The following is a 25227-nucleotide window of genomic DNA, read 5'->3' on the forward strand; positions in this document are numbered from 1 at the left end:
AGGTCAAGTGTGAACCATTCCAGTCCTGGAAATGACAAGTGTCAATTTATTTAATTAGGGCTGTGGCCTGGAGTATTTGTTTTCATTACATAAATGTGTCAATGACCCTTCTTCTGCTTGAGTGATTTTTCAACGGACAACAAAGCGGCGGTTTAAAAGCCTTTATTCTTTCAGCAGAAACATAATAGCAGGTCTTGTTAGGTTTTGTTGATGTGTAAACTGACACATACAGTATATATGTCATTAGATTTGGATCTCTGTGCACCCCTTCCTTCCTGTGCTGCAAGTGACTGTGAGTGTGAGTGTGTGTGTATACAGTGTGTATATATATATATATATATATATATATATATATATATATATATATATATATATATGTATATATATATATATATATATATATAGATCTATATGTGTGTGTGTGTGTGTGTGTGTGTGTGTGTGTGTGTGTGTGTGTGCAGTTTCTATTTCTGCCAGCAGCCAGCAGCATGTGGATGTAAGAGAGAGAGAGAGAAAACAAGTCACAGCGAAGGGAGAGACACAGAGAGGAAGAGGTAGAGAGCTCTCTTCCTTCCTTGAGATCCTCATTAAATCACATTGCGAGCCACACACAGGAGCTGCCAGGGCCACCTGCTGCCTCCAGCATCCCTGATCACAGTGGCCCCCCTCATTAGAGTGAAAGATAGAGAGGACCTAGAGGTGTCAGCTCCAGCCCTGGCTCCCTCCTCCTGATCCCACCTCGCAGGCTGTCTTTGTTTTCCTGGGACGTACAAGTGGAAGTGAAGAGAGAATAGGGGATCCGCGGAGGAGCAGAGGCAGGCAGGAAGATGCACATTAACCGGGAGCTGTCCGCCAGTAAAGGTAAGATCGCTGCTCCTTCCTTCTCCTCTGCAGATCCCTATGGGGCGCACAGCCTTGTCCTTGTATGAAGGAGGCACACCTTCCATCCGCCTGCTCTGCCCATGCCCCCTGCCTGATCTGACAGGTGTATGCCCGCTCCCTCTGCCCATGTCTCCTGCCTGATCTGACAGGTGTATGCCCGCTACCTCTGCCCATGTCTCCTGCCTGATCTGACAGGTGTATGCCCGCTACCTCTGCCCATGCCTCCTGCCTGATCTGACAGGTGTATGCCCGCTCCCTCTGCCCATGCCTCCTGCCTGATCTGACAGGTGTATGCCCGCTCCCTCTGCCCATGCCTCCTGCCTGATCTGACAGGTGCATGCCCGATCCCTCTGCCCATGCCTCCTGCCTGATCTGACAGGTGCATGCCCGCTCCCTCTGCCCATGTCTCCTGCCTGATCTGACAGGTGTATGCCCGCTCCCTCTGCCCTTGTTTGAAAAGTCTTCTATAACATCCCCAGCTCTGTGATCGGTGCTGTCAGATCGGGAATGAACAAGAGCTACATTGACACTTAAACAATTATCTGCTCCGATTGTTGCAGTTTTAAGTGTAGTTGCTGTCACTGCACCTAACCCATCTTCTCGTGTGACAGGTGTCAGAATAGAAAGGATATCTATCTGCCTGGTTGTGGAGGTGAATGCATACGAGTTTAGACAGTTCCATATCGTGCATATTCATCATCACCATTATAATCTAAACTGATTGATTTCAGGAGCATATTTATGGTTGCACCTGCTGCTTTTTTTTCAAGATGCCAGCTCTAATATTCCCAGTCTAAGCTGTAGAAAAGTGGCAAGCAGAGAGGATGGCAGACTTTTGCTGTGGCATTCTCTGCCAACAGGTTATGTGATCAGAGAGACACAGGTATACATCTCTGTCCCAGTTTTTTTTTTTTTTTAACACCATCAAACATTTATCTAATCCCTGCTGGTCCTTAGTTCCTAACCTTCTTTTTGCTTTTTCTCTTTGGCTGATTATTGTGACCTTTATTCCTCCTTTCACCTGTCATTCTGATTGTTCACATCATAAAATGTCCTTCTCTCTGTTAACTGTTTGTTAACTGTCACATATCCATCTTAAATGTTATTTAAGGTGCTCTGTTTATCCCCTGAATCCTGCTACCTGTGGCTGCTTTAAATAAGATTAGATAAGATTTCCACAGGTTTGGACATACTGTACAATCCTCATTAACTAGGCAACATTTCTCCTTTTTCATATTTCTGTCATCATCTGGCTTTATCCACTCTACCTGTTCCTCCTTGACCCAGTTGATCTGCCTTCTGTGTATTCCAGAACCCTTTCCTGTTTCCTTTAATGGTAGCATTCTGAACTACTTGTGTCTTCTGGGTTTTTCCCTTTTTTTTTTTCTGGTGGGATCAATTGTTCCCACCTCTTTACCCTTCATTGCGTTAAGGATAATATGTCCTAACAAGTGAACAAGTGCAGCTGGGCATGTGCAGAGGGACTGAGAGCTGATGGTAGAGATCGGACCACGTATCATCTCTGTAGCTCTGAGTTCTTGTACCATTTTCAAGTAGTATATTCTTCCAAAGAATCACAAGAAGATCTTTAATGATGGATATGATGGATACAGGAAACAACTGATATTGCCTCATTCCTCTTTGAAGCTAGAAGAATAGCTGCTCCACAATATGAAGTCTTTATTATTCTGTAAAAGTTAGGAAGCAGTTATATGAAACGGATACGTTCTATGAAGAACGTAGTGGTGAAAACAGAAGTATGAGTAAGAACTTGTGTGGACTGAGACAAGAAGGGAGTAGGGAACAGTGCTGTAAAGGACAGGGTAAATGGATGGGGCAGAACAATAGAAAACATTATTTAAACTGTTAGGAGGCAATATGTATGGAACAGTTTTAGAACAAAGAGTTATTTTTGCATGTGTACACATTGTATATGTTGTGTGTGGAATGGTTTTGTAGAACAGAAGATTTATTATGAAGAAGCTGTATGTACAGAGCAGATACAAGAGTCAATAGCAGTTACAATAGGACAATCAAAAAGTTGGAATTTCTAGATATAATTAAAGCTGAGTCTTTTCAAGTGGATCTGAATAGTCTTTTGGTTTAAATACTTTAATTTGCACAGGTGACATGAGCAATATATGCTCGCCCCACAGCAACCTTGGATTTTGTAAGTTTGGGTCAGTCAGCAATGAGAGTACTGATTAGTAAAGGTTTGTGCATTTTATATATTTTTTTTATTTTACTAACCTCAAAACCAAACATTTCTTATATTGCAGCTTACCAATCCTTAAGCCGCGTACACACGGCCGGACTTTTCAGCATCAAAGGTCCGACGGTCTTTCTGACGGACTTTCGACCGAGTTACGGCGGACTTTTCGGACAACTGGACTTGCCCACACATGAACAGACTAAAGTCTGTTCGAAAGTCCAAACTAGAATAAGGAAGTTGATAGCCAGTAGCCAATAGCTGCCCTAGCGTCCTTTTTTGTCCGTCGGACTAGCATACAGACGAACGGATTTTACTACCGGACTCGAGTCCATCGGACAGATTTGAAACATGTTCCAAATCTAAAGTCCGTCTGATTTTCGACAGAAAAAGTCCCCTGAAGGTCCAATGAAGCCCACACACAGTCGGATTGTCCGAAGGATTCATTCCGTCAGACCCATCCAGTCGAAAAGTCCGGTCGTGTGTACACGGCATTAGATGTGATGGCTGCATTCATTTCTTTTCTAGGCTTTCTTTCTTCTATTTACATCTCGTGATCTGTAGTTTTTCAAAAGAACAAGCTGAGATGAGACAAACCATTTAACACCAGCAGGAATGCTTACAACCATTATTAATATACAATCAACTTTTATTTATGTAAAACCTTTACCCCAAAAGGAAAAAAAAATATTGCTGTAACTGCTTATATGTATTAGCCTGAGTTATGCCCCGTACACACGGTCGGGTTTTCCGACAGAAAATGTTCGATGGGAGCTTGTTGTCGGAAATTCCGACCGTGTGTAGGCTCCATCAGACATTTTCCATCGGAATTTCCGTCACACAAAACTTGAGATCTGGATCTCAAATTTTCCGACAACAAAATCCGTTCGCGTAAATTCCGATCGTGTGTACACAATTCCGACGCACAAAGTTCCACGCATGCTCGGAATCAAGCAGAAGAGCCGCACTGGCTATTGAACTTCCCTTTTCTCGGCTCATCGTATGTGTTGTACATCACCGCATTCTTGACGTTCGGAATTTCCGACAAGATTTGTATGACCGTGTGTATGCAAGACAAGTTTGAGCCAACATCCGTCGGAAAAAATCCATGGATTTTGCTGTCGGAATGTCCGATCGTGTGTACGTGGCATTTGGCTTCAATTTGTTGTAAACCCTTTACAACCACTTTTTACTACAGGCAAGCCTATAATTAGGCTTACCTGTAGCTACACTGGATATCTTCTAAACCTGCACAGTTTAGGAGATATCCCTGTATTTGCATGTGCCAACGTCATTGGCACATGCGCACTTAAAGTGAAGTTCCACCCAAAAGTGGAACTTCCGCTTTAAGTACTCCTTGCCCCCTGACATGCCACAATTGGCATGTCATTTTTTTGGGGGGGGGGGCTGGGTACCTGGTTTGGAGTGGGACTTCATGTCCCACTTCCTCCTTCCGACTTCTGCCCGCCTAGGCGACTCCTAGGTGGCCCCTCCCTCCTGGCAATTTTCTGAGACACGTCACAGATCCCAGAACATTGCCTGGCCATTGACAGAGCGCAACGCAGCTCGCGCATGTGCAGTGCACACCCGGCTGTGAAGCCGCAAAATGTCACAGCCGGGCGCCCACGCTCACAATGTCGGCGCCGCGAAGAGGAGGGGGAGAGAACAGAGGCTTCGGGTGGCCGCATCGCTGGACCATGGGACAGGTGAGTGTCTGTTTATTAAAAGTCATCAGCTATACTTTTTGTAGCTGCTGACATTTAATCAACTCAAAAACCTGTGGAACTCCGCTTTAAGCAAACTGAAGCAACGTACGTGCCGTTGCTTCAGTTAGACTGTGCGCGGGAGTGACGTCATTGCGGCTCTGGCCAATCACAGCGATGGAGCCGCAATACCCGGGAAGTAACCCCCGGGAGCGATGACGGCCGCTGGAGCGGTGAACGAGGACGGGGATTTTTTTTTTTTAGGGCTTACAACCACTTTAAAAAACTACTAGTACATCTAACACTTCCCTCCCCCCAGACTGACAATACTGGTGTCCAAAGATGCCCTCTGTGCTCCTTCATCCAGAGTGGGGGCATTCTAATATAGGAGGTGTGTTACAGGGCAGATCCCCATGTGAAAACAGAGGGGAACAAATGCCTAATAGAAGAAAACAAAAGCAGCCACCACATTGAATGATTGGTAAGCTGAAATATAATAAATTTTTCGTCTGCTTTAGGTAACATCATAGATCCTAGTAATTAAAATAGCTCAATAAATGGTACCTTATAATTCATTAGCCTTTGTTGGAACCTTAAACTTTAAACAAGGCACTGGCAAATTTAAAATCGACATATTATTTAACTGAAAGTCAGGTTTAGGTTGTCCTAGTTGAGACTTGTGCCTTTCATATTTGTAAAGAATGATATCCTGGAGGATATGGCCATATGAGGAGCGGTTATATTGGACTTTGTCCCTAAAGAGTTGCTATAGCATGTCATAGGAGACATAGCCTAATGTACAAAGATCTTGTCAGGCTTTACGGTGTTGTACAAAACGGTTCTGCTTATCAATGGGACTAAACCCCTGAGGCATCTGGATAGGTGATCAATAGTTAAGGCCGCTAAGACTCCTATAAAACCGCCTGGAAGCTGAAATTAAATACTTAATTACTGCTACAATTTTCAGTGATTAAAGTGCACTCACAGTGACAGCATTCCCAAATGTCATTTCACTTTTCTTTTATCGTTAACCCCACCAAATCCAGAATGGCCTTTAGCTTACTCTTGGTATTACAGCAATCACTAGGTTCTGGCACTTGGTGGGTTAAACATTCAATAGTCTCACTTTATTTTTCTACTTTCCGAGCTGAGCTTCATATAGTTCACTATGTTCTTTTAGTGTAAACCTTATGAATCACCCAGGGTATTATTTCATGCATTTTATAATTGTATCCACTTCCTCATAAAACGGCTTCATATAATAGTTATTGTTCCTTACTGTCAAACCTCTTCCACCATATATTTCCAAGATCTTATTACTCTCTCTTTACCACAATAAATCTTCTTACTGTGACCCGCACTTGCAATCCATACAATTGCTCTATATAATTGATTTCATACCTCTGTATTTTCCCTATAATTGGGATATATTAGTCTCTTGTTGATTTGTTACCTTTAATGACCAGTTTCTTCTGTATCCCCGTTATTTTACAAATATTTTAACCTAGTAATTATCATTTGAAGTCTAGTCTCGTCTTAGTAATCTAAATTTTGCTTCATATAGGTCTACATTGAGTACAGTGGAACCTCGGATTGCGAGTAACGCGGTTAACGAGCATTTTGCAGTACGAGCACTGTATTTTAAAAAATCGTAACTCGGTTTGCGAGTGTTGTCTCGCAAAACGTGTACGATTCAGGCCAAAGTGTGTGCAATACCCCGTTTGGCCTGAGGTGGGGGGGCGCCGGAGCCGAGGGGCGCCAGAGCCGAGCGGCGCCGATCGCAGACGATCGGCGCCGTTCGGAAATGCACACAAAGGCCCGAGGACAGCTCGGCTGACCTTGGCAAACCTCAGGAACGGAGTCTTTCCGAAGTTTGCGGAGGTCAGCCGAGGTGTTCTCAAGCCTTTCCGGCCATTTCCAAGGCTCTCCGGCGCCCCCCACCTCTGGCCGCATGCGGTATTGCATGCCATTAAAGTCAATGCGGAACAAATTCTTTTCGTTTCCATTGACTTGAATGGGGAAACTCGCTTTGATATGCGAGTACGTTGGATTACGAGCATTCTCCTGGAACGGATTATGCTCGTAATCTGAGGTTCCACTGTACCTCTGTTTTTTTAAACTTTAAATTTTTATTATTTTTGACAAAATACATTCCAGCATAAATGAATACAATTAATTGGTATTGCTTATCATATTGCATAGAACAGATAATAACAAAAATTGGGGAATGTATAACAAGAAGTAATAATAACTTTAAGGTACAATATCTGAAGTTTGATATCCCGCTACCGCCCACCCCAAGTGGGATCATACTGTAGGTGGGAGCTGGTCACAAAATATTCAGATTTTAAGGAATGAAAAGAAGAAGAGGAGTCTATAAGAAATTCAGTATCTTGGTGTATCATATATCGCTATTCTTTAACCACCTCCCACTCGGCCACTGTACATATACGGCCGGGTGGGAGCTTCCTGCTTCTGAGTGGACATTCAGGAACGTCTCTCAGAAGGAGGGGGATCACGCGCTCGTGCCCTCGCAGCCGGGCGATCCAGATGCGCTCGTGTCACCCAGATACGGAGCATCTCCGATCAGCAGGAGGGCTCTGTAATTGGCCCTCCTGATCACATGACGGCTGTGTCCAATCAGAGCCGTCATGTGATGTAAACAGAGAGCTGGTTGCTAGGCGATCGGCTCTCCTCTCCTCGACAAAATTAGATTTTATTGGATTTCTTTTAAAACAGAAAGTAGAAAATATTATTTTTTTTTCAAAATTTCGGCTCTTTTTTTCGCTTATATCGCAAAAAATAAAAAATTGATTTGTGAATAACCACCACCAAAAGAAAGCTCTATTTGTGTGAACAAAATGATAAAAATTTCATTTGGGTACAGTTCTATAGCAACGTGGGTATATATCTAGATTTAATCCTTAGGGCCCTTTCACACTGGGGCGGGGGTGGCGTCGGCGGTAAAGCGCCACTATTGTAACCAGCGCTTTACCGTCGGTTTTCGGCCGCTAGCGGGGCAGTTTTACCCCCCGCTAGCGGCAGAGGCGCTTTGCCGGCGGTATAGCCGCGCTGTCCCATTGATTTCACCGCTCCGTCACCGCTCCGAAGATGCTGCTAGCAGGACTTTTTTTCCCGTCCTGCTAGCGCACCGCTCCAGTGTGAAAGCCCTCGGGGCTTTCACACTGGAGACAAAGCAGCGGTACTTTTGGGTCGGTGTGCAGGCGCTATTATTAGTGCAATAGCGCCTGCAAACCGCCCCAGTGTGAAAGGGCCCTAATAATGCTGTTGTCAGTGTCAGTTCTGTCAAATTCCCTGTAAGTTCTGCAATTAAGGAGGAAACTGAGTTCCAAAAACTTGAAAGTTTATTGCATTTACAAAGAATATGGTATAGGTTTCCCACTAATTCCTCACACTCCAGCAGATGGGAGAGGTGGAAAGGAATATTTTGGATAATCTATAAGGTGTCAGGTACCATCTGTTAAGATTTTTTTGTGAATTATCCCAATGTTCTATACATAAGGATGCTGTACTAGTGATCAATAGGACTTTATGCCATTGTTCCCATGTAAAGGTTTGTGAAAGGTTCTTTTCCCATTTTAACATGTTGGGATTTTTTGCATCTGGGGAAGAAGGGGAGAGATGGTTGTAGAAAATCCTAATTCCTCTTACTTTTTTTAATTTGTGGTGTGTGAAATATTGCCATATTTCTGTTGGGATATCAATTTTGTCAGAAAGGATTATATTTTTTAGATATGCATTTTTGCTGAATTTCCCTTCCACTATGTTCTTGAAGTGTGCTGGTAGGCAATTATAAGTATGGAAGCCTTGTTTGGTCCATTCTTGTGCTGCTTGACGTATTTCACAGTAGTCTATTATTCTTGAGGGCAATGCTATTTTAGCAAACAAGTTTCTCTTTTTAGTTTTAGAATATGTTTCCAAGCTTTTAAAGTTGATTTAATAGAAAGGAGGTTTGGAACAATTATTTTTTTAGTTATAACATGCTTCGCTATAAAAAGAGCGAATAGGTAATGACCTATAGTAATTTCTTTTTCAATATTTAACCATAGTTTATCATTAGGAGAGGTAAACCAATATTTCATTTGGTCTAATAAAGAAGCATAATGATAGTTTCTAATGTCTGGCAGTCCCTTTCCTCCTAGGTCTTTGTTGGCAGTTAGTATTGAGAATGCTACTCTTGGATTTTTCCATTCCTTATGTAATTTTTTAATTTAGCATTCCTTAAGCTTGAGTACCTCTGTTTTAATGAAAATGGATATCACTCTGGTCTGCTAAGAAGCCCTGCCGTGGCATCACTGTTGCCTGTGTTCACGTCCCCATACCATGCCATTGTCTGTGACAAATTCATTCTTGTCGTTATACATGCATCCACATGGTCACTGGTTGTTAAGCGCTCTCTGCATAGACTGAATGGTTCCAAATTTAGTAATGTGGTAAACACTTTTAAAAACACATATTTGAATCTTCTGGAAGAAGTTGTGGGCTTTTCATGCTAAATGAGTGCAGGAGTACTATGGAATGAAGGATTTACACCACCCAAAACTTATATTACAGATGTAGGTGAATGTTTACTGGGGTAAGTCACATGCAGGTTTTTTATAACTTTTGGAGAATATAGGTCCTCGCTCTGTTTGTGCTCATTTTGAAGCTTTGGGGGTTCCCACTAATTGGGGTTGCTTTTTTCTAAAGGCAAATAGGCTGGTAAGTTTGCTAAGAGAAGCTGCACTTTGAAAGGGAGTTTGTCTTAATGAATGTGGTGAAGTTTCACTTTGCACAGAATACCCAATCTCATGTAAGGAAAATAAAAAAGCTGCAATTTTGCTTGCACATGATTTGATGTTGAAAGTCAGCAGAACTTCGCCTCATTCACTAAACTCTGAGGCATATTCTCTTGAAAACTATAGCCTACCATGCAAAGTGATTCACCTATTGGCCTTTAGTGAATCAACTCCATTATGTTCCAATCCTATATTATATATATATATATATATATATATATATATATATATATACCTGTATATATGTATACATTGTATACTTTAACTAAGTTCCACTTTCACTTTGTCACTGTGCAAATCAGGATCTTCCTGGTTCTTCCCCAGTGACATCACACATCCAGCACACAAATTGGTCTTTCACAGTGAGATCTTACCTTCAGCCCACACTCATTGGTCTTCCTTATGTATCCCTCGTCCGGCACACACAAACATCGATCTTTCCCTTATATCCCTTCTCCAGCATTGGACGTTCCTCCTATCCCCCCCCCCCTGGTACATGCACATTGGTATTTCTCCTGTATCCTTCCTCCAGCACACACATTGTTCTTTTTGCTGTATTCCTTCTCCAGTATTGACCTTTCCCCCATCCCTCCACCGGCACACACACATTGGTCTTTCTGCTGTATCACTCCTCCAGCATTGACCTTTCCCCCATACCTCCTGCAGCTCACACACATTGGTCTTTCTACTGTATCCCTCCAACATTGACATTTACCCTAGGTCTCCACTGGCACACACACACATTGGTTTTTCCGCTGTATCACTCCTCCAGTATTGGCCTTTCCCTATCCGTCCTCCGACACACATTGGTCTTTTCAAGGTATCCCTCCTCTAGCATTGACTTTTCCCCCATCCCTCCTCCAGCACACACACATTGGTCTTTCCGCTGTATCGCTGTTCCTGCATTGGCCTTTCTCAATCCCTTCTCCGGAACACACATTGGTCTTTCAATGGTATCCATCCTCCAGCATTGACCTTTCCCCCATCCATCCTCCAGCACACACACATTGGTCTTTCCATGGTATCCCCCCTCCAGCATTGACTTTCCCCATCTCTCCACTGGCACACACACACACACATTGGTCTTTCTGCTTTATCACTCCTCCAGCATTGGCCTTTCCCCCATCCCTCCTCCGGCACACACACATTGCTCTTTCCCCGTACTCTTTTTCAGCACACGCACTCTCCAGTTTCTCCTTCAGAGACCTCTCAGTCTGCAGTCACACACTCTCAGCACACAACCTAGATATTGAACGCTCTCCATGTCCATTGACACTGCACAGTGAGCTCTGACACTGTCTGGAGGTTCAGCAGTTTCTGTCCCCTCTGCAAAAGTAAATTTTCTCATTACTTTCCATTATGTAGTCCAGAATTGTGTTTCTGTGTTTTAGGACACACACTGGTCTTTCCCCTCTGTTCTGCCCCCAGCACACATATCACTCTCCAGTATCCATACCAAGTATAAGATCCCCCCAGTAGACAAGCCCTTCTAGTCAGTTTTACACCAGCAGGATATGAGGAATAACCAAACAGGGACCATTCTGCAGTATTTGTGCATTAACCTTTCCGTGATCAGCCACCATAAAAGAAGTGTAAACCCCTCAGAAAACTGTCTGCAGTGTATGTGATCTGCTTCAAGAGCATGTACATCAACCCCTCACTGATAAATATTAAGTGTGTGTGAAAAACACCCCCTGTAACCTGTCCCCACAATATAAGAATTACCACTTAGTATTTAGCCCCAGCTCCGGTGCCTTAACCCTTCAACACCAATTTCTGTGTATATTTGTATTAAGCCCTCAATACCTGGTCTTCAGCCCATGTGTATTATCTCCCCAGTGCTCAGTACCCAGGTATGTATGTTAACCTCTTAGCACCTAGTATTCAGCTCAAATAGGTTATATTATTCTGCTTATGTAAGTTCATCTCTTGGCTTCCAGTACCCAGCGCATGTGCATTTACTATTTGTCCATTGTAATACCCTTTGCCCACACATCCCACTCTCATACTTTCTACACTCAATTTCTGCACATATTGCCCACTTTTACACCCTCCATTCTCCTCTCCTACACATATTTCTCCCCTGTAACGCCCTCTGCATTCCTGCTCTGCACATTCTGACTGCAGCCCATGGTACACACTCTAAAATGGGCTCTCTTTTGCTAGTATCCATTAAAAAAAGGATAAAGCCAAGAGGAATAGTGGGACCCCTTTGTAAGGCCTGTAGCAGGTGTGCAGACCTTGAAATTTCAAACACAGTATAAGTCAGCTTGTCAGCTGAGATCCCAAGAGATAAGAAAGGTATATAGGGGTTTAAATATCCAAACTACCATTCATTTTAACCACTTACAGACCGTAAGATTTTACCCCTTAATGACCAGGTCATTTTTTGCGATACGGCACTGCGTCATTTTAACTGACAATTGCGCGGTTGTGCGACATTGTACCCAAACAAAATTGATTTTCTTTTTTTCCCCACAAATAGAGCTTTCTTTTAGTGGTATGATCACCTCTGCAGTTTTTATTTTTTGCGCTATAAACAAAAAAAGAGTGACAATTTTGAAAAAAAAAACAACAATATTTTTACTTGCTTCAATAAATATCCCAAATTTAAAAAAAAAAAAAAAAAAATTCTGCATCAGTTTAGGCCAATATGTATTCTTCTACATATTTTTAGTAAAAAAACCCCAAAAAAACGCAACTAGCGTCTATTGATTAGTTTGCGCAAAAGTTATGGCATCTACAAATCAGGGGATAGATTTATGGCATTTTTAAACTTTTTTTTTTTTTTTACTAGTAATGGCGGTGATTTGCAATTTCTTTTTTAAACAAGACTGCGACATTGCGGCGGACAGATCAGACACTTTTGACACTTTTTGGGACCACTGACATTTATACAGCGATCAGTGATATAAAAATGCACTGATTACTGTGTAAATGTCACTGGCAGGAAAGGGGTTAACACTAGGGGGTGATCAAGGGGTTAAATGTGTTCCCTGGGAGGTGTTTCTAACTGTGGGGGGTGGGACTGACTGGAGGAGGAGAGAGATCACTGTCCCTGATCACTAGGAAGAGCAGATCTCTCTCTCCTCTCCATCAAAACGGGGATCTGTTTGTTTACATGGACAGTTCCCCGTTCAGGATTTCTTTCCCGCGATCGCTGTTGGCCAGCGGATATTGCAGCCGCTGGCCACACACATAGGGCCCCCCGCCGTGCAGCTGACATAAGGAGCCGACATACAGCTATAGAAATTTGCGGCAACGAGCCGACCTGCCGCTGTATAACGGTTAAACATGGACATCACATCAAACTTGCAAGAAGAAACCTGCTACATTTTCTAGTAATTTTGTAAAACCACTACTCACCTAGTAGACATTTCACCTATATATTTAGGTTTTCCACTTTACCATTGAATGCTCCAAATGTAAAAGTGGAGCTAATTAATACCAACTTTCTTTTGGCGTACATGAGAGAAAAACTGGCTCAGACAGATTTTACAAAAGTATCTCACATGCATTCTAAAAATGTCGCAGCATGAGTCAAGTTCATGTACAAGTTCTAGACAGGAACCTGAATTTGGTGCATTCTTCACCACATTTTTATAATGCATGAAAGACACTTTTGCAAAATCAGCCTGCTTCAGCGTTTATAAATTCTAGGGGGTATGTTAGTTTTGGTACAGAAAACTATAGCACTTCCTGATAGTGCTATCAATTTCCCACCCCTTTCTGACCCCTGCATATTTCTATTGGCAAGCGAGACTGCCCATCACACTGGGAAGCCAGCAGGAATGTGTAAGGGCGGGGCTTAGCTGCCGGTTTCAACACTCCCTGGAAGTGTCTAAGCTTTGCCTGTGAAAAAAGACCAAGATATGGCCGGTAACAGAAGGGCCTTGGGGATGCTTCAGGTTTGGCCAACACCTCCAGTTGCCTGCATATCACACCTGCAGCAGTTAACACTCTCCTGAAACAACTTAACATTTAACCTGGTCCTTAACCTTATTTCCAACCCTTAAACTTAATCTTTAATGCTTAACATGCAGACAAACACTTAACTTGCTAAAACCCAATCTTTAAATCAAACACAATAATTTCTAATTTACAATCCTGAAACTACCCATATTTAATCCACCATATGCAAATTTGGCTTATTAACCACACTTAACTTGCTAAAACCCAATCTTTAAATCAAACACAATACTTTCTAATTTACAATCCTGAAACTACCCATATTTAATCCACCATATGCAAATTTGGCTTATTAACCACTTGCCGACCCACGCTATAGCCAAAAGATGGCTACAGCGCGGTTGTCCACTTCTGGGAGGGCATCTATTGACATCCTCCCAGAACCCTGCCCCCTGCGCATCCCCAGGGCACGAATTGGACGCACATCAGTGCTGCCTTATCAGTGCAGTCTCATAAGTGCCGCCTCATCAGTGCCTATCAGTGCAACCTACCAGTACCCAGCAGTGCATCCTCATCAGTGCACATCAGTGAAAAAGAAAAATTACTTATTTGTAGGGCTGTTACTGATTAAAATTTTCGTGTTCGATTAATCGATTTTTTTAAAATCGATCAATCGATTAATTTTGATTATTATAATGCACATACAGATCCAACTACTTTTAGCTGATTTAGTATCGTTGTTATGGCAGCGTCCGAAGCCGGACATAGCGGGGCATGGCTAGGACGTCACACGTCATAAACTCAGCCTCACCGTGCCCATAATCGTAGTCTCACCATGCACCATAGCAAAAAAAACACAAAAAAACAAAACCCATTAGTGATTAAATACCACCAAAAGAAAGCTTTATCTCTCTCAAAAAAAGATACACATTTCATATGGGTACAGTGTTGCATGCCTGCGCTATTGTCTTTCAAGATGCGACAGCAGAAATCTGAAAATTGGTCTGGTCAGGAAGGGGGTGAAAGTGCCCAGTAGGCAAGTGCTTAAACACCGGCTCATCCCCTACCACAAACCCATCGAGAAAAGCTAAAAAGTATAGAGTACTTACCTTACCCCCTTACTGCCATCCCAGCCCTTCTAGTAAGATCCCACAAATGCCATGGATCCAATTCTCATGGTAAGATGCTCCTGCAGTGTGCACTTTTTGTGAGATTTGGGATGCTCATAAACAATAAAGTAACAATAATCATGGTAACTTGTTTCACTTTCATGTGCCCAGAGAAGTTTTGTCAACCATATCAGCATTCTGTACTGTGATACACTCTTCTGCTCCATATTTCTTTTTTTTTCCATCTCAAGTTGAAAGTATCCTGAATGAACACATAAAGAAGACTGAATATAAGAATGTGGTCAGTTCCTTTTATTGCTGCTTATACTTCCTTATATAACCCTTCATTGCATGCTATAAAACCTTTTTTATATATTGAAAGGGCTCCTGTTGCACCTTATAATAGCCCTTTTAAATCCCATCATGCAGTAATTTCTTTTTGGTGCATATAAATAGCCCTAGTCCCAGCATAAAACTCAACTTTGGCAAACACCACTGGAAAGAAAGTGACTACATAATGTGGTTGTTGTAATTTCTGCATTCCCTGCTGCTACAAAGCAGTTCAATTACCTGTTTTTATTTTTTTATTTTTTTTTTTTTGTATAGAGAAAACTGTAGCCCTATGCCACATGTGGATATGTGCAGTGACATAGAATCTTCCTCTACTTTGTGCCATGTGTTTGGAAATGTACATCCTTGGTGACTACAGATAGAATGATTAAGTTTCCCACAGTTTGTGATTCTGCTGCTTACATTAGCTGTTTGCACAGAGAATTCCTTCCGTGCAGACAGAGCTGCCTCATACACATCTACTAACTAAAAATAAACAACGGTTAAAGGGACACGAACGCCCACTCCGCCACTTCAGCACGAGTGGCCCATTAAGTAGCGATGTCAACAGGGGGTAAAGCAGCTGGGAAAGGTGACCCTGTGGTTTACACATACACAAGTCTTATGATGCATTATTTCAGTCTTCTCAATCTGCAGTTCAATTTCCCAGCCTAATGCATTCTCCATTTAGAAGTTTAATTTGTTCTCTTATAATTATAATTTCCAGCTTACAGTATTTTAAATACCAGCATTTACATTATAATCCTTATGGATTATATTATTGACCGAAAAATCGAACTTGATTAAAACACTTGATTATTTACCCCTTGCTGATATCTTTCAATGTAACCATCTTCCCCTGGACCCTGATTTTTGGAATGTTGTTAGGCCTTCTAATTCCTACCACAACTGTATTGGAAAAGTGACATCATCTCAAAATCACACCCATTCAGACTGCAACCTCTACCATTTGCAAACATCCATGCTTCAGTATAAACGAACACATCATGCATTGTGCATAAGGTGTATACTAACTGTGATGCTAGTGCATATGTGTGGGATTGTACCGTTTACCTTAACGTGGGTGTAAACCAGATTCATGACATTTGACATGGGCACATCTATCTCTAGTGTTTTCTTATCTCTCTCTAAAGCACTAAGTCCCATGTGTTTCTGCTGCTCCGTTCTTCTGTTTTCAGCATGATAATTTCTGACAAGCTCTCCGACACATGAGATAAAACCAGGCTGAAATTTGTGTCATGGGAGGTTGTTATAAATAGATTAGCAGATAGCTGGTCTTGTCACAGCACAGCTCTGCACATTCCTTCTTTCCTTTGTCTATGTGGAGGGGGCTGTGTGCCTTTCATCCAATCAGCTGTCTTGGCTGTATGCCAAGAATCCACTCCCAGTGCTGACAGGAAGAGAAAATCTCTAACACGATTTGCACTTTCTAAAGAATATAGCAAGTTGAAAACAACAGATATACGTGTAGGGAGATTTGTTTCATCCCTGTGTATCATCTGAGGCTATTAACTTCACTGGGTATATGTGAGGGTTTACATCCACGTTAACTTAGAAAACTATAATGAAGTTGGAAGTGCCTTTGGATCTGTCTATAATAGGGGGGCATCCACCGATAAAAGTTCTGGTGCCCCTAATCCTGTTTTCCCCATCTTTGTTTGTTAATTTCACAGTTCAAAAACATTCTGGTAGGTTAATTGGTTTGTACCTAAACTGACAGTTTATTGTGTTATTTTTGTGACTGTTACATGGCTTATGTAAAGGGTTCTCTATAAAGGTCCTGCATAATATGTTAAATGAACAAAGTACATTTAAGTAATTTTGTACACTGCACACTAATGAAAACAGTGCTTGACCTGTAATACAGAGTTGATTTAGACTCCTTAGTAGAAATGGTATGTCAGATATTATACTTACACAGCATCTACGGAAACAAAGGTTGTATAGCTTGGCTTGTGTAAAAAGAACACAAAGATCAGTGATGTATACAAACTCGCCACAATTAAACAGAAATTTAATTTAACAACTATGGCAGAACCCTACCTCAAGTTGATTGGTTAATCAATATTGCTGCATATCTCTGATCGTTAAATGTTATTATTTAAAAGCCAGACTGTTGTATTTACAAAATTAACCTTAAAGTGGCTGTAAAGTCGAAAGGTTTTTTATCTTAATGCAGCGATGTCGCACGAGAGCCTAGACTGTCTGGGATTCTCCCTCCTGATTGGCTGAGACACAGCAGTGGGTGCCATTGAAACCCGCTACTGTCAATCAAAGTCAGTGAGAGAGAAAAAGGGGGCAGGGCCAGGTTGCGGCTTCGTGTCAGCAGCAGCTCATCTCAGGTGCCCCCATAGCAAGCTGCTTGCTGTGGGGGCAGTTGGCAGGAGGGAGGGGCCAGGAGCATCGGCGAGGGACCCGAGAAGAGGAGGATCTGCTTCTCTGTGCAAAATCACTGCACAGAGCAGGTAAGTATAACATGTTTGTTATTTATAAAACAAGACTTTAATATGACTTTAACGTAGAACTAAAGAAAAATCCCTTTTTTTTTTTTTTTTTTTTTTTCCATTTTGGATAGAGTAAGTAAGGGTCAAAACCCCTATAAGGTTTACTTTTTGTCATCTGTGTTCCCTTCACTTCCTTTCTGAAAGCCATAACAGAAAGTGAGAGGAAATCTCTCAAAACTGAGGGAATACTTAATTGTTTCCGAGGGTCTCCAGAAATAGTCCTCATTGGAAAATATCCCCACTATTCCTATTCTGCGGACAACCCAAAATTAGGGATTTTCTTTTACTTCGATGATAACAGTAAACATGACAAATAGAGAGGGTGAATCTCCCTAACAGGGGCATAACGGGCTGATGAGTTCATTAATTCTTTATAGCTCAACTGCTGCACACCCAGTTACAGGTCCTTACAAAGGGAGAATAAGCTTTTTTTGTGACGGGAACACTTTAGCACTCCCTATTTTTACCATTTACCTAAAGTGCAAAAAAGCCTGACTACACCTCCTGGGCGTCCTATAGTTGCCTCTATAGACAGCCTTAATAGTAGACTGTCTGATTATTATGTTCATTTCTTTTTGCAAATCATAGTCACTACTTTACCCGCCTACATTACCGACACAGGTCACATTCTCAAGATTTTGGAACACTATACACAGGAAGCCAATTATTATTGGGTTTCCCTTAGACCCCTTTCACACTGAGGCGCTTTACAGGTGCCTGTAAAGAGCCGCTCCTGTCTCTCCAGTGTGAAAGCCTGAGTGCTTTCACACTGGAGCGGTACGCTTGCAGGACGTTAAAAAAAACTCCTGCAAGCAGCATCTTTGGAGCGGTGAAGGAGCAGTGTATACACTGCTCCTTCACCGCTCCTGCCCATTGAAATCAATGGGGCAGCGCGGCTATACCACCAGCAGCAGCGATTTGCAGTGGTTTTAACCCTTTCTTGGCCGCGAGCAGGGGGTAAAAGCGCCCTGCTAGCGGCCGAATAGCGCCGCAAAATTGATGGTAAAGCGTCGCTAAAAATAGTGGCGCTTTACCGCCAACGCCCCCACCACCCCAGTGTGAAAGGAGCCTTAATGTTTCGTCTTTGTACACTTCCATACCTCATCTAATAGATCTGCAAGCCTTTCAGTATCTTATTGCCAAACACGACAATTTAAACAGTTGTTAAGCCAGATTTATAGTGGAGGCAGTAGATTTTATTCTCAATCACAATTATTTCAGTTTCCTCAAGGACTTCTTCATATAGAAGGTCTGGACAGCTAAGGGGCAAGTTTTTCCCCCTAGTTATTCAAATATATTTACATGGGATACTAGGAGGATCTTCATATATGGGCCAACAACCCCTTTGCCAAACACATCATCTTCTATGGCAGATACATAGATGATGATGTGATCATCATCTGACAAGGGTTGGAAGCCAGTATCCATGAGTTAATTTCTTAGTGTAATGAGAATAAATTTGGCATAACTTTTACATTGATCATAAATAAGGAACTCCTGACTTGCTTGAATGTGTATCTCTTCCACAAGGATTCTGGGAGGATATGTTCTCTATGTATTTTAAGCCCATGGTGGGCCACTCTTATGTACATAAATAGAGGTGTCATCATCCTATGTGGAAATGGAACATTCCGTATAGTCAGTTTTGCAGGTTGCTCAGAAACTGTACCAGGCAGGAGGATTATTGCCATCAGAGCCAAGTACTGGTTGAGAAATACTCACAGAAAGGCAATAGTACTGAGCCTATCAAACTGGCTTATGAGAGATATCTTAACAAATATACCAGCTATCCCCTTGCATCTAATGATGGCCAGAGAGGTGAAACCGTGACTTTTGAGGGACCCATTTTTACTAGCAGGTTCAACTCCAACTATCGCTTCATCTAGAAAATTATCAATAATTACTGTAGTATTTTGCAATGTGATCTCACGCTGGCTACTAGGAACCCCTAGTGCCCTCATGTAGTGTTCAGGAAAGCTAAGAATATAAAAAACATTGTAGATCCCAGTAAAATTTCCACATTACGATCAGCTCCAAGTTGTTACTTGCCAACTTTTTTTTACCCTTGCGGGGATAATTTCATGACTGTGGATGGACCCAGGTACAGTAGTTGGGGTACTTGCCTGATCATCCATGATCTTCTTTCCCAGGAAGTGATTTGTTATCCTGCTTCAGATGCTGACTTTTTAACGGCATTACTGTTGAAGCCCAGTTCTTGACGAATAAAGACTTGCCAAAAGGTCTACTATCTCACATGGAAGTCATACTTTCATTTGCTGCAGGGAAAGAAACGCTCATCCTAGAAAGTATTCTGTGGGGTGAATCCTGCACATTTTACAAATACCGTAGGTCTGGACCATCAACTGGCCCTAAATATTGACCCATTAAGGGTCAAATCTTGGCACTTGCAATCTCGTTCCAGGGACCACCATCTTCTTATTCTTTGTGTATGATTTTTTGTATAGGGTGTCTCTCATGTGGCTCCCAGTGTATGTTCACCTGGTAAGGTATCTGAATTAGTTTTTATTTTCCAGCACTTAAAAAAAACTGCCATTTGAAGCTATTAGGGATATTCCCGTTTCTGCTCTTACAAGGTTGCTTTTCTTGTTGAAATCACCTCTCCAAGGTGAGTGTCTGAACTGGCAGCCTTGTCTTGTAAAAAAAAAAAAATCCTTTTCTTTTCTTGGATAGAGACAAGGTCGTTTTAAGGCCTAGAGCCCCTTTCCTTTCTAGGGTGGTTTCTGCTTTTCCCCTCAACCAGATCATTGTACTTTCATTCCACTGTATATCAGAATGTGCTTTCTTTATTGTGTGGAATTATTTTGTGCAGCAAACACTGCTTCTATTAGGAAGTCGGACTATCTCTTCTTCATGCCAGATGGTCCTCACAAAGGGGAACCAGCATTTTGTTTTACCTATTCTTTGTGGCTCAGATAGATTCTTAGTCAAGCCATTGGTCTTTTTGTGGTCCATCTTTTCCTGTTAAAGCACGCTATACTAGATCTGTTAGTGCTTCTTGGGCTCTTCAGAGTCAAGCAACTTTTTTACAGATTTGAAAGCCTGTCAAATAATCTTCTATTCACATATTTACTTTTATTTAATCAGGTGGACTTTAAGGCCTCATCTAATGCCAGCTTTGGACTTATGTTTGTTAAGGCAGCTCTTTGACCTGCAGATAGTCCCGAGTTTTTTTTAGGTTTGTTTGTTAGTGTGCCAGTTGTTTTTTTGCTGTTTTACCCACCCCTCAGCTGGACTGCTTTTGGACATCCCAAATGCATTTGAATCTTGTACCCCTCAATGACCAAGAAAGAAAATAAGATTTTTGTACTCTGCTCTTGGAATTCAAGATGCATGCTGGGGGTTGGTGAGGTTATACCAGACTGCTCTCTGTTTTTTTTGTTTGTCAGTATTCAAATTCTTTTGTGGGTGCCAGTGTACCCCAAATGTCTATAAATGATGTGTCCCTCAATGAGCTCCAAGAAAAGGATGGAAAATACAGAAGAAAATACAGAAAATACCTATTGGTCCTGTCATTGTCATTTCCTTTTAAAAAGAAAGCACAAACAATGTTATTTTTGTAAACCATTGGTTCAGTCAACCCACCATGTACTGGAGATGAACCAAACAGCTACATTTCAAGATACAATGGAGAAGTAAGTTTGGACATGAATAGAGGTGAGGAATAGAAAAGAACACAAATTAACCTTAGTTTACAAATAAATATTTATATGACAAAGAATCCACAGAGATCTGCTTGCTTTGTGGAACAATTTGTCTGACTGGAACTTTGGACTAAGCCCATTGATAGGAGATGATACTGCTGATGAGTCATTGACCTAACAGCAGGCTTCTTTCATCAAAGAAGCAAAGTGAGAGTCTTTAGAATGCAGAAAGAAGCTTAAAGCTCCACCTGCTGTTTCAATGGAGGTAAATCAATATGCTATAATATATGTTTACCTGATTACCCTAAATTTTTCACTGTTCAACTCCTTAAAATGTGTACATCTGCTGCTGAATCACCAGATGCTTGCTTACCTGCACAGTCCTCCCTTTACTGTCTTGAATTACTCTGGGGAAGTACAGCAGGAGTCTTAATTTTGGCTCCTTTCTGCATCAGAAATTGTCTATGACAGATACCATCTCCATCTTTTGTATCTCCACCTCCTCTATATGCTTTTGCCATTCACAAAGGCAGCCTAAGATAAAACTGCAGCCGACCACGGTGTCATCTCAGGCTGTGCTTTGTGAGCAGCTCAATAGCTTAGAGAGGACTACGCAAGTACCATAAGCAAGCACTTATGCCCTGTACACACGGTCGGATTTTCCGATGGAAAATGTATGATAGGACCTTGTTGTCGGAAATTCTGACCGTGTGTAGGCTCCATCACACATTTTCCATCGGATTTTCCGACACACAAAGTTTGAGAGCAGGATATAAAATTTTCCGACAAAAAAATCCGTTGTCAGAAATTCCGATCGTGTGTACACAAATCCAATGGACAAAGTGCCACGCATGCTCAGAATAAATAAAGAGATGAAAGCTATTGGCCACTGCCCCGTTTATAGTCCCGACGTACGTGTTTTACGTCACCGCGTTTAGAACGATTGGATTTTCCAACAACTTTGTGTGACTGTGTGTATGCAAGACAAGTTTGAGCCAACATCCGTCGGAAAAAATCCAAGGATTTCGTTGTCGGAATGTCCGAACAAAGTCCGACCGTGTGTACGGGGCATAAGTGATTCAACAGCAGATGTACAGAAAGAGGTGTAAAAATGAAGGAAACATTTACAAAAATGTTCATAAACTACATTTCCTTTGAATGTTTCATTGGTAAATGCCGACTTCGTTAATACAATTAAATAGCAGGTTTTCTAGTTAAGCTATGCTGAAGTGCTTATTGTTCATCTAGTGATATACAGTATAGGATAAACACAGAGCATATGTACATGGGGACCCTGTAAATTCTTTGTAGTGTGTTTGCCTTTAAGATGAAGCTTAGAGGGCCTCAGTCATTCAGAGAGGAGGAAGGAGATTTGGTTCCATTGTTGCTGTTATCTAGACTAACTCTTTTTCCAGGTCTGGAATAAGAAATTGAAATATAAACATAATCATTTTAGAAACTGGAAAGAGGTGGGGAAGAGATAAGCATATATGGGCTGCTGGAAATAATGTAGCCACGAGCAGCTGTGTGGACACATGGCAAGAAAATGATGTTCATCCATTATTTTCAGGATGCCCAGACTACAGGATGCTCCAATTATTGTAATCTATAAATAATTACTGATTTAGCCCTGGAGTGGGGCTATCACTGATGTGTATGCAACAAGAGTCCATGCGATGCCCTCAGTAGTTATCCCATCAGCTCCCAGAGGAGCGCTAAGGAGCCTAGAGCTGGATTATACTCTATATTCGTTTGTAAAAAACGAAGAGAAAATGAATGCGAGAGAGAGCATCAGAGAGAGGGAGGTCCCCAGGCACCTAACCCAGATCCTAGAAATAAAAGAACAAGCCAGGCTGTGAGAGAGGCACAAGGCTGTAGGAGGGAAGTGACAGAGGGAGATAGAATAGAAGAATGAGGCAAAGACAAAAGCGGAAGGTGACTATTAAAGGTATTGTCATGGCACATTCAAAGCTAGGTGTCATTGAAAGAGGTAAAAAAACTAAGTGGAAGGCAGATAGATGCAATAAGGAAAGAAAAAACAAAGAGTGAATAAAATGCCAGACAGTTGCAGATAAAGGTTGAAGGAGATATGCGAAAGAGAGACTGAAGAAGGACAATGTGGAACACAATGGAAATGAAGTAAATAAAGAACAGCAAAGAGAAAGAATAAGAAAAAAACATGTTTAGAAAAGAGGAGTCGTTAAAAAAGCGAAGAGAGAAATATGAAGGTCAAAGTGTAAGGATAAGGCAGAGAGTCCAAGCTATTAAGGACAAAGAGGAATGCGATGAAGATGCTGACAGGGGCACAGAGGACAGAAAAAAAAAGAGAAAATAATGCAATAGATGGCGTGAATTCAGAAATTCAAACAACAGGACTGTTAGAGAAGATAGTGAGATTTTTTATAGATGTGGTGGAGAGAAATAACAGGTGAAGCACTGTATGGCAGGGGCAAAGAAGAGGAGGGGGGTAAAAGATATCATTCAATTTAACCATAAAGGGTTTTATGATGGCTAAGATAAATGTAAACTAACAGGTACAGTTTCTTGATAAAAAGATTTATGGAAGTTATATGGTGCATGTAGATAAATGACTGATAAGGGTATAGGGTGAATAGGAATAACTGATAGGTTGGTACATCATTAAGTTACGTATGTGTATAATGGTAAACTGTGTATGTGAATGATGGGTAGATGAATTTTGGGTAAAATGAGTGGCTGACAGATGACTTCACAATAAAGATAAATGCCTAAATACATAGGCAGGGTTAGTGAATAGTACATAGAAGGGTATTTAAGTTAATCCAGGTACATAGACTGTGCCTATAGTTTAGAGGCTAAACATCGATAAAAATGAAAATTGATAGAAAAGACAGGGTGTATGGTGGAGAGGAGTGACTGACAGAGGGGTATAGAATAAAGAAGAATGACTGACAGGTGGGTGCGCATTGATGGGGAATTAAGCACTTAAGCCCCGGACCATTTTGCTGGCCAAAGACCGGAGAACTTTTTGCGATTCGGCACTGCGTCGTTTAAACTGACAATTGTGCGGTCATGCGACGTGGCTCCCAAACTAAATTGACGTCCTTTTTTTCCCACAAATAGAGCTTTCTTTTGGTGGTATTTGATCACCTCTGCAGTTTTTATTTTTTGCGCTATAAACAAAAATAGAGCGCCAATTTTGAAAAAAAAACGCATTATTTTTTACTTTTTGCTACTATAAATATCCCCAAAAAACATATAAAAAAACATTTTTTTCCCTCAGTTTAGGCCGATATGTATTCTTCTATTTTTGGTAAAAAAAAATGCAATAAGTGTTTATTGATTGGTTTGCGCAAAAGTTATTGTGTCTACAAAATAGGGGTTAGTTTTATGGCATTTTTAGTAATATTTTTTTTTTTTACTAGTAATGGCGGCGATCTGCTATTTTTATCGTGACTGCGACATTATGGCGGACACATTGGACAATTTTGACACATTTTTGGGACCATTGTCATTTTTACAGCGATCAGTGCTATAAAATTGCATTGATTACTGTAAAAATGACACTAACAGTGAAGGGGTTAACCACTAGGGGGCTAGGGAGGGGTTAAGTGTGTCCTGGGGAGTGTTTCTAACTGTTATGGGGATGGGCTACAAACGGCACTTCACTGATCATAGCTCCCGATCACAGGAAGCTATGATCAGTGACAGTGTCACTAGGCAGAACTGGGAGATGCTTGTTTACATTAGCATCTCCCCATTCTTCAGCTCCGTGAAACGATCGCAGGTATCCCTGCGGCGATCGAGTCCGCGGGACCTGCAGTCTGACTCACGGAGCTCCCAGCAGGGTCGTGACCACACGGCGGCAAATTCAAGGGGACGTACCTGTACGCCCATTTGCCCAGCCGTGCCATTCTGCCGACGTATAAGTACATGCGGCGGTCAGCAAGTGGTTCATGAGATCAAGGTGCAGAATTAAGAGGAATAATGATATATTAGTGTATGGATTATTTAGGGGAGGGAGAGCAGAATGACTGATAGTAGGTTGCAGAGTGGTGAAGAGTGAGTAACAGCAGGATGCAGAATTGAAAGGAATGGGCAATAGGGGGACAGAAATGGA

General features: G+C 41.7%; 1 protein-coding gene across 5 annotated transcripts in view; it reads left to right on the forward strand.

Moving 5' to 3' along the window:
* The first annotated feature begins 479 nt into the window (after nt 1-479).
* SYT7 (synaptotagmin 7) overlaps nt 480-25227 on the forward strand; it is a 571182-nt gene continuing 546434 nt past the window's right edge. The window contains exon 1 of one of the 5 annotated variants that reach the window (XM_073604668.1): nt 480-861. In XM_073604668.1, the coding sequence (XP_073460769.1) occupies nt 828-861 (34 nt within the window). In that variant the 5' untranslated portion in view covers nt 480-827. The remainder of the gene's footprint in view (nt 862-25227) is intronic. The other 4 variants (XM_073604667.1, XM_073604669.1, XM_073604670.1 and 1 more) reach the window with 4 other exon arrangements.

Source organism: Aquarana catesbeiana, linkage group LG11 (assembly GCF_042186555.1).
Source record: "Aquarana catesbeiana isolate 2022-GZ linkage group LG11, ASM4218655v1, whole genome shotgun sequence".
NCBI lineage: Eukaryota > Metazoa > Chordata > Amphibia > Anura > Ranidae > Aquarana > Aquarana catesbeiana.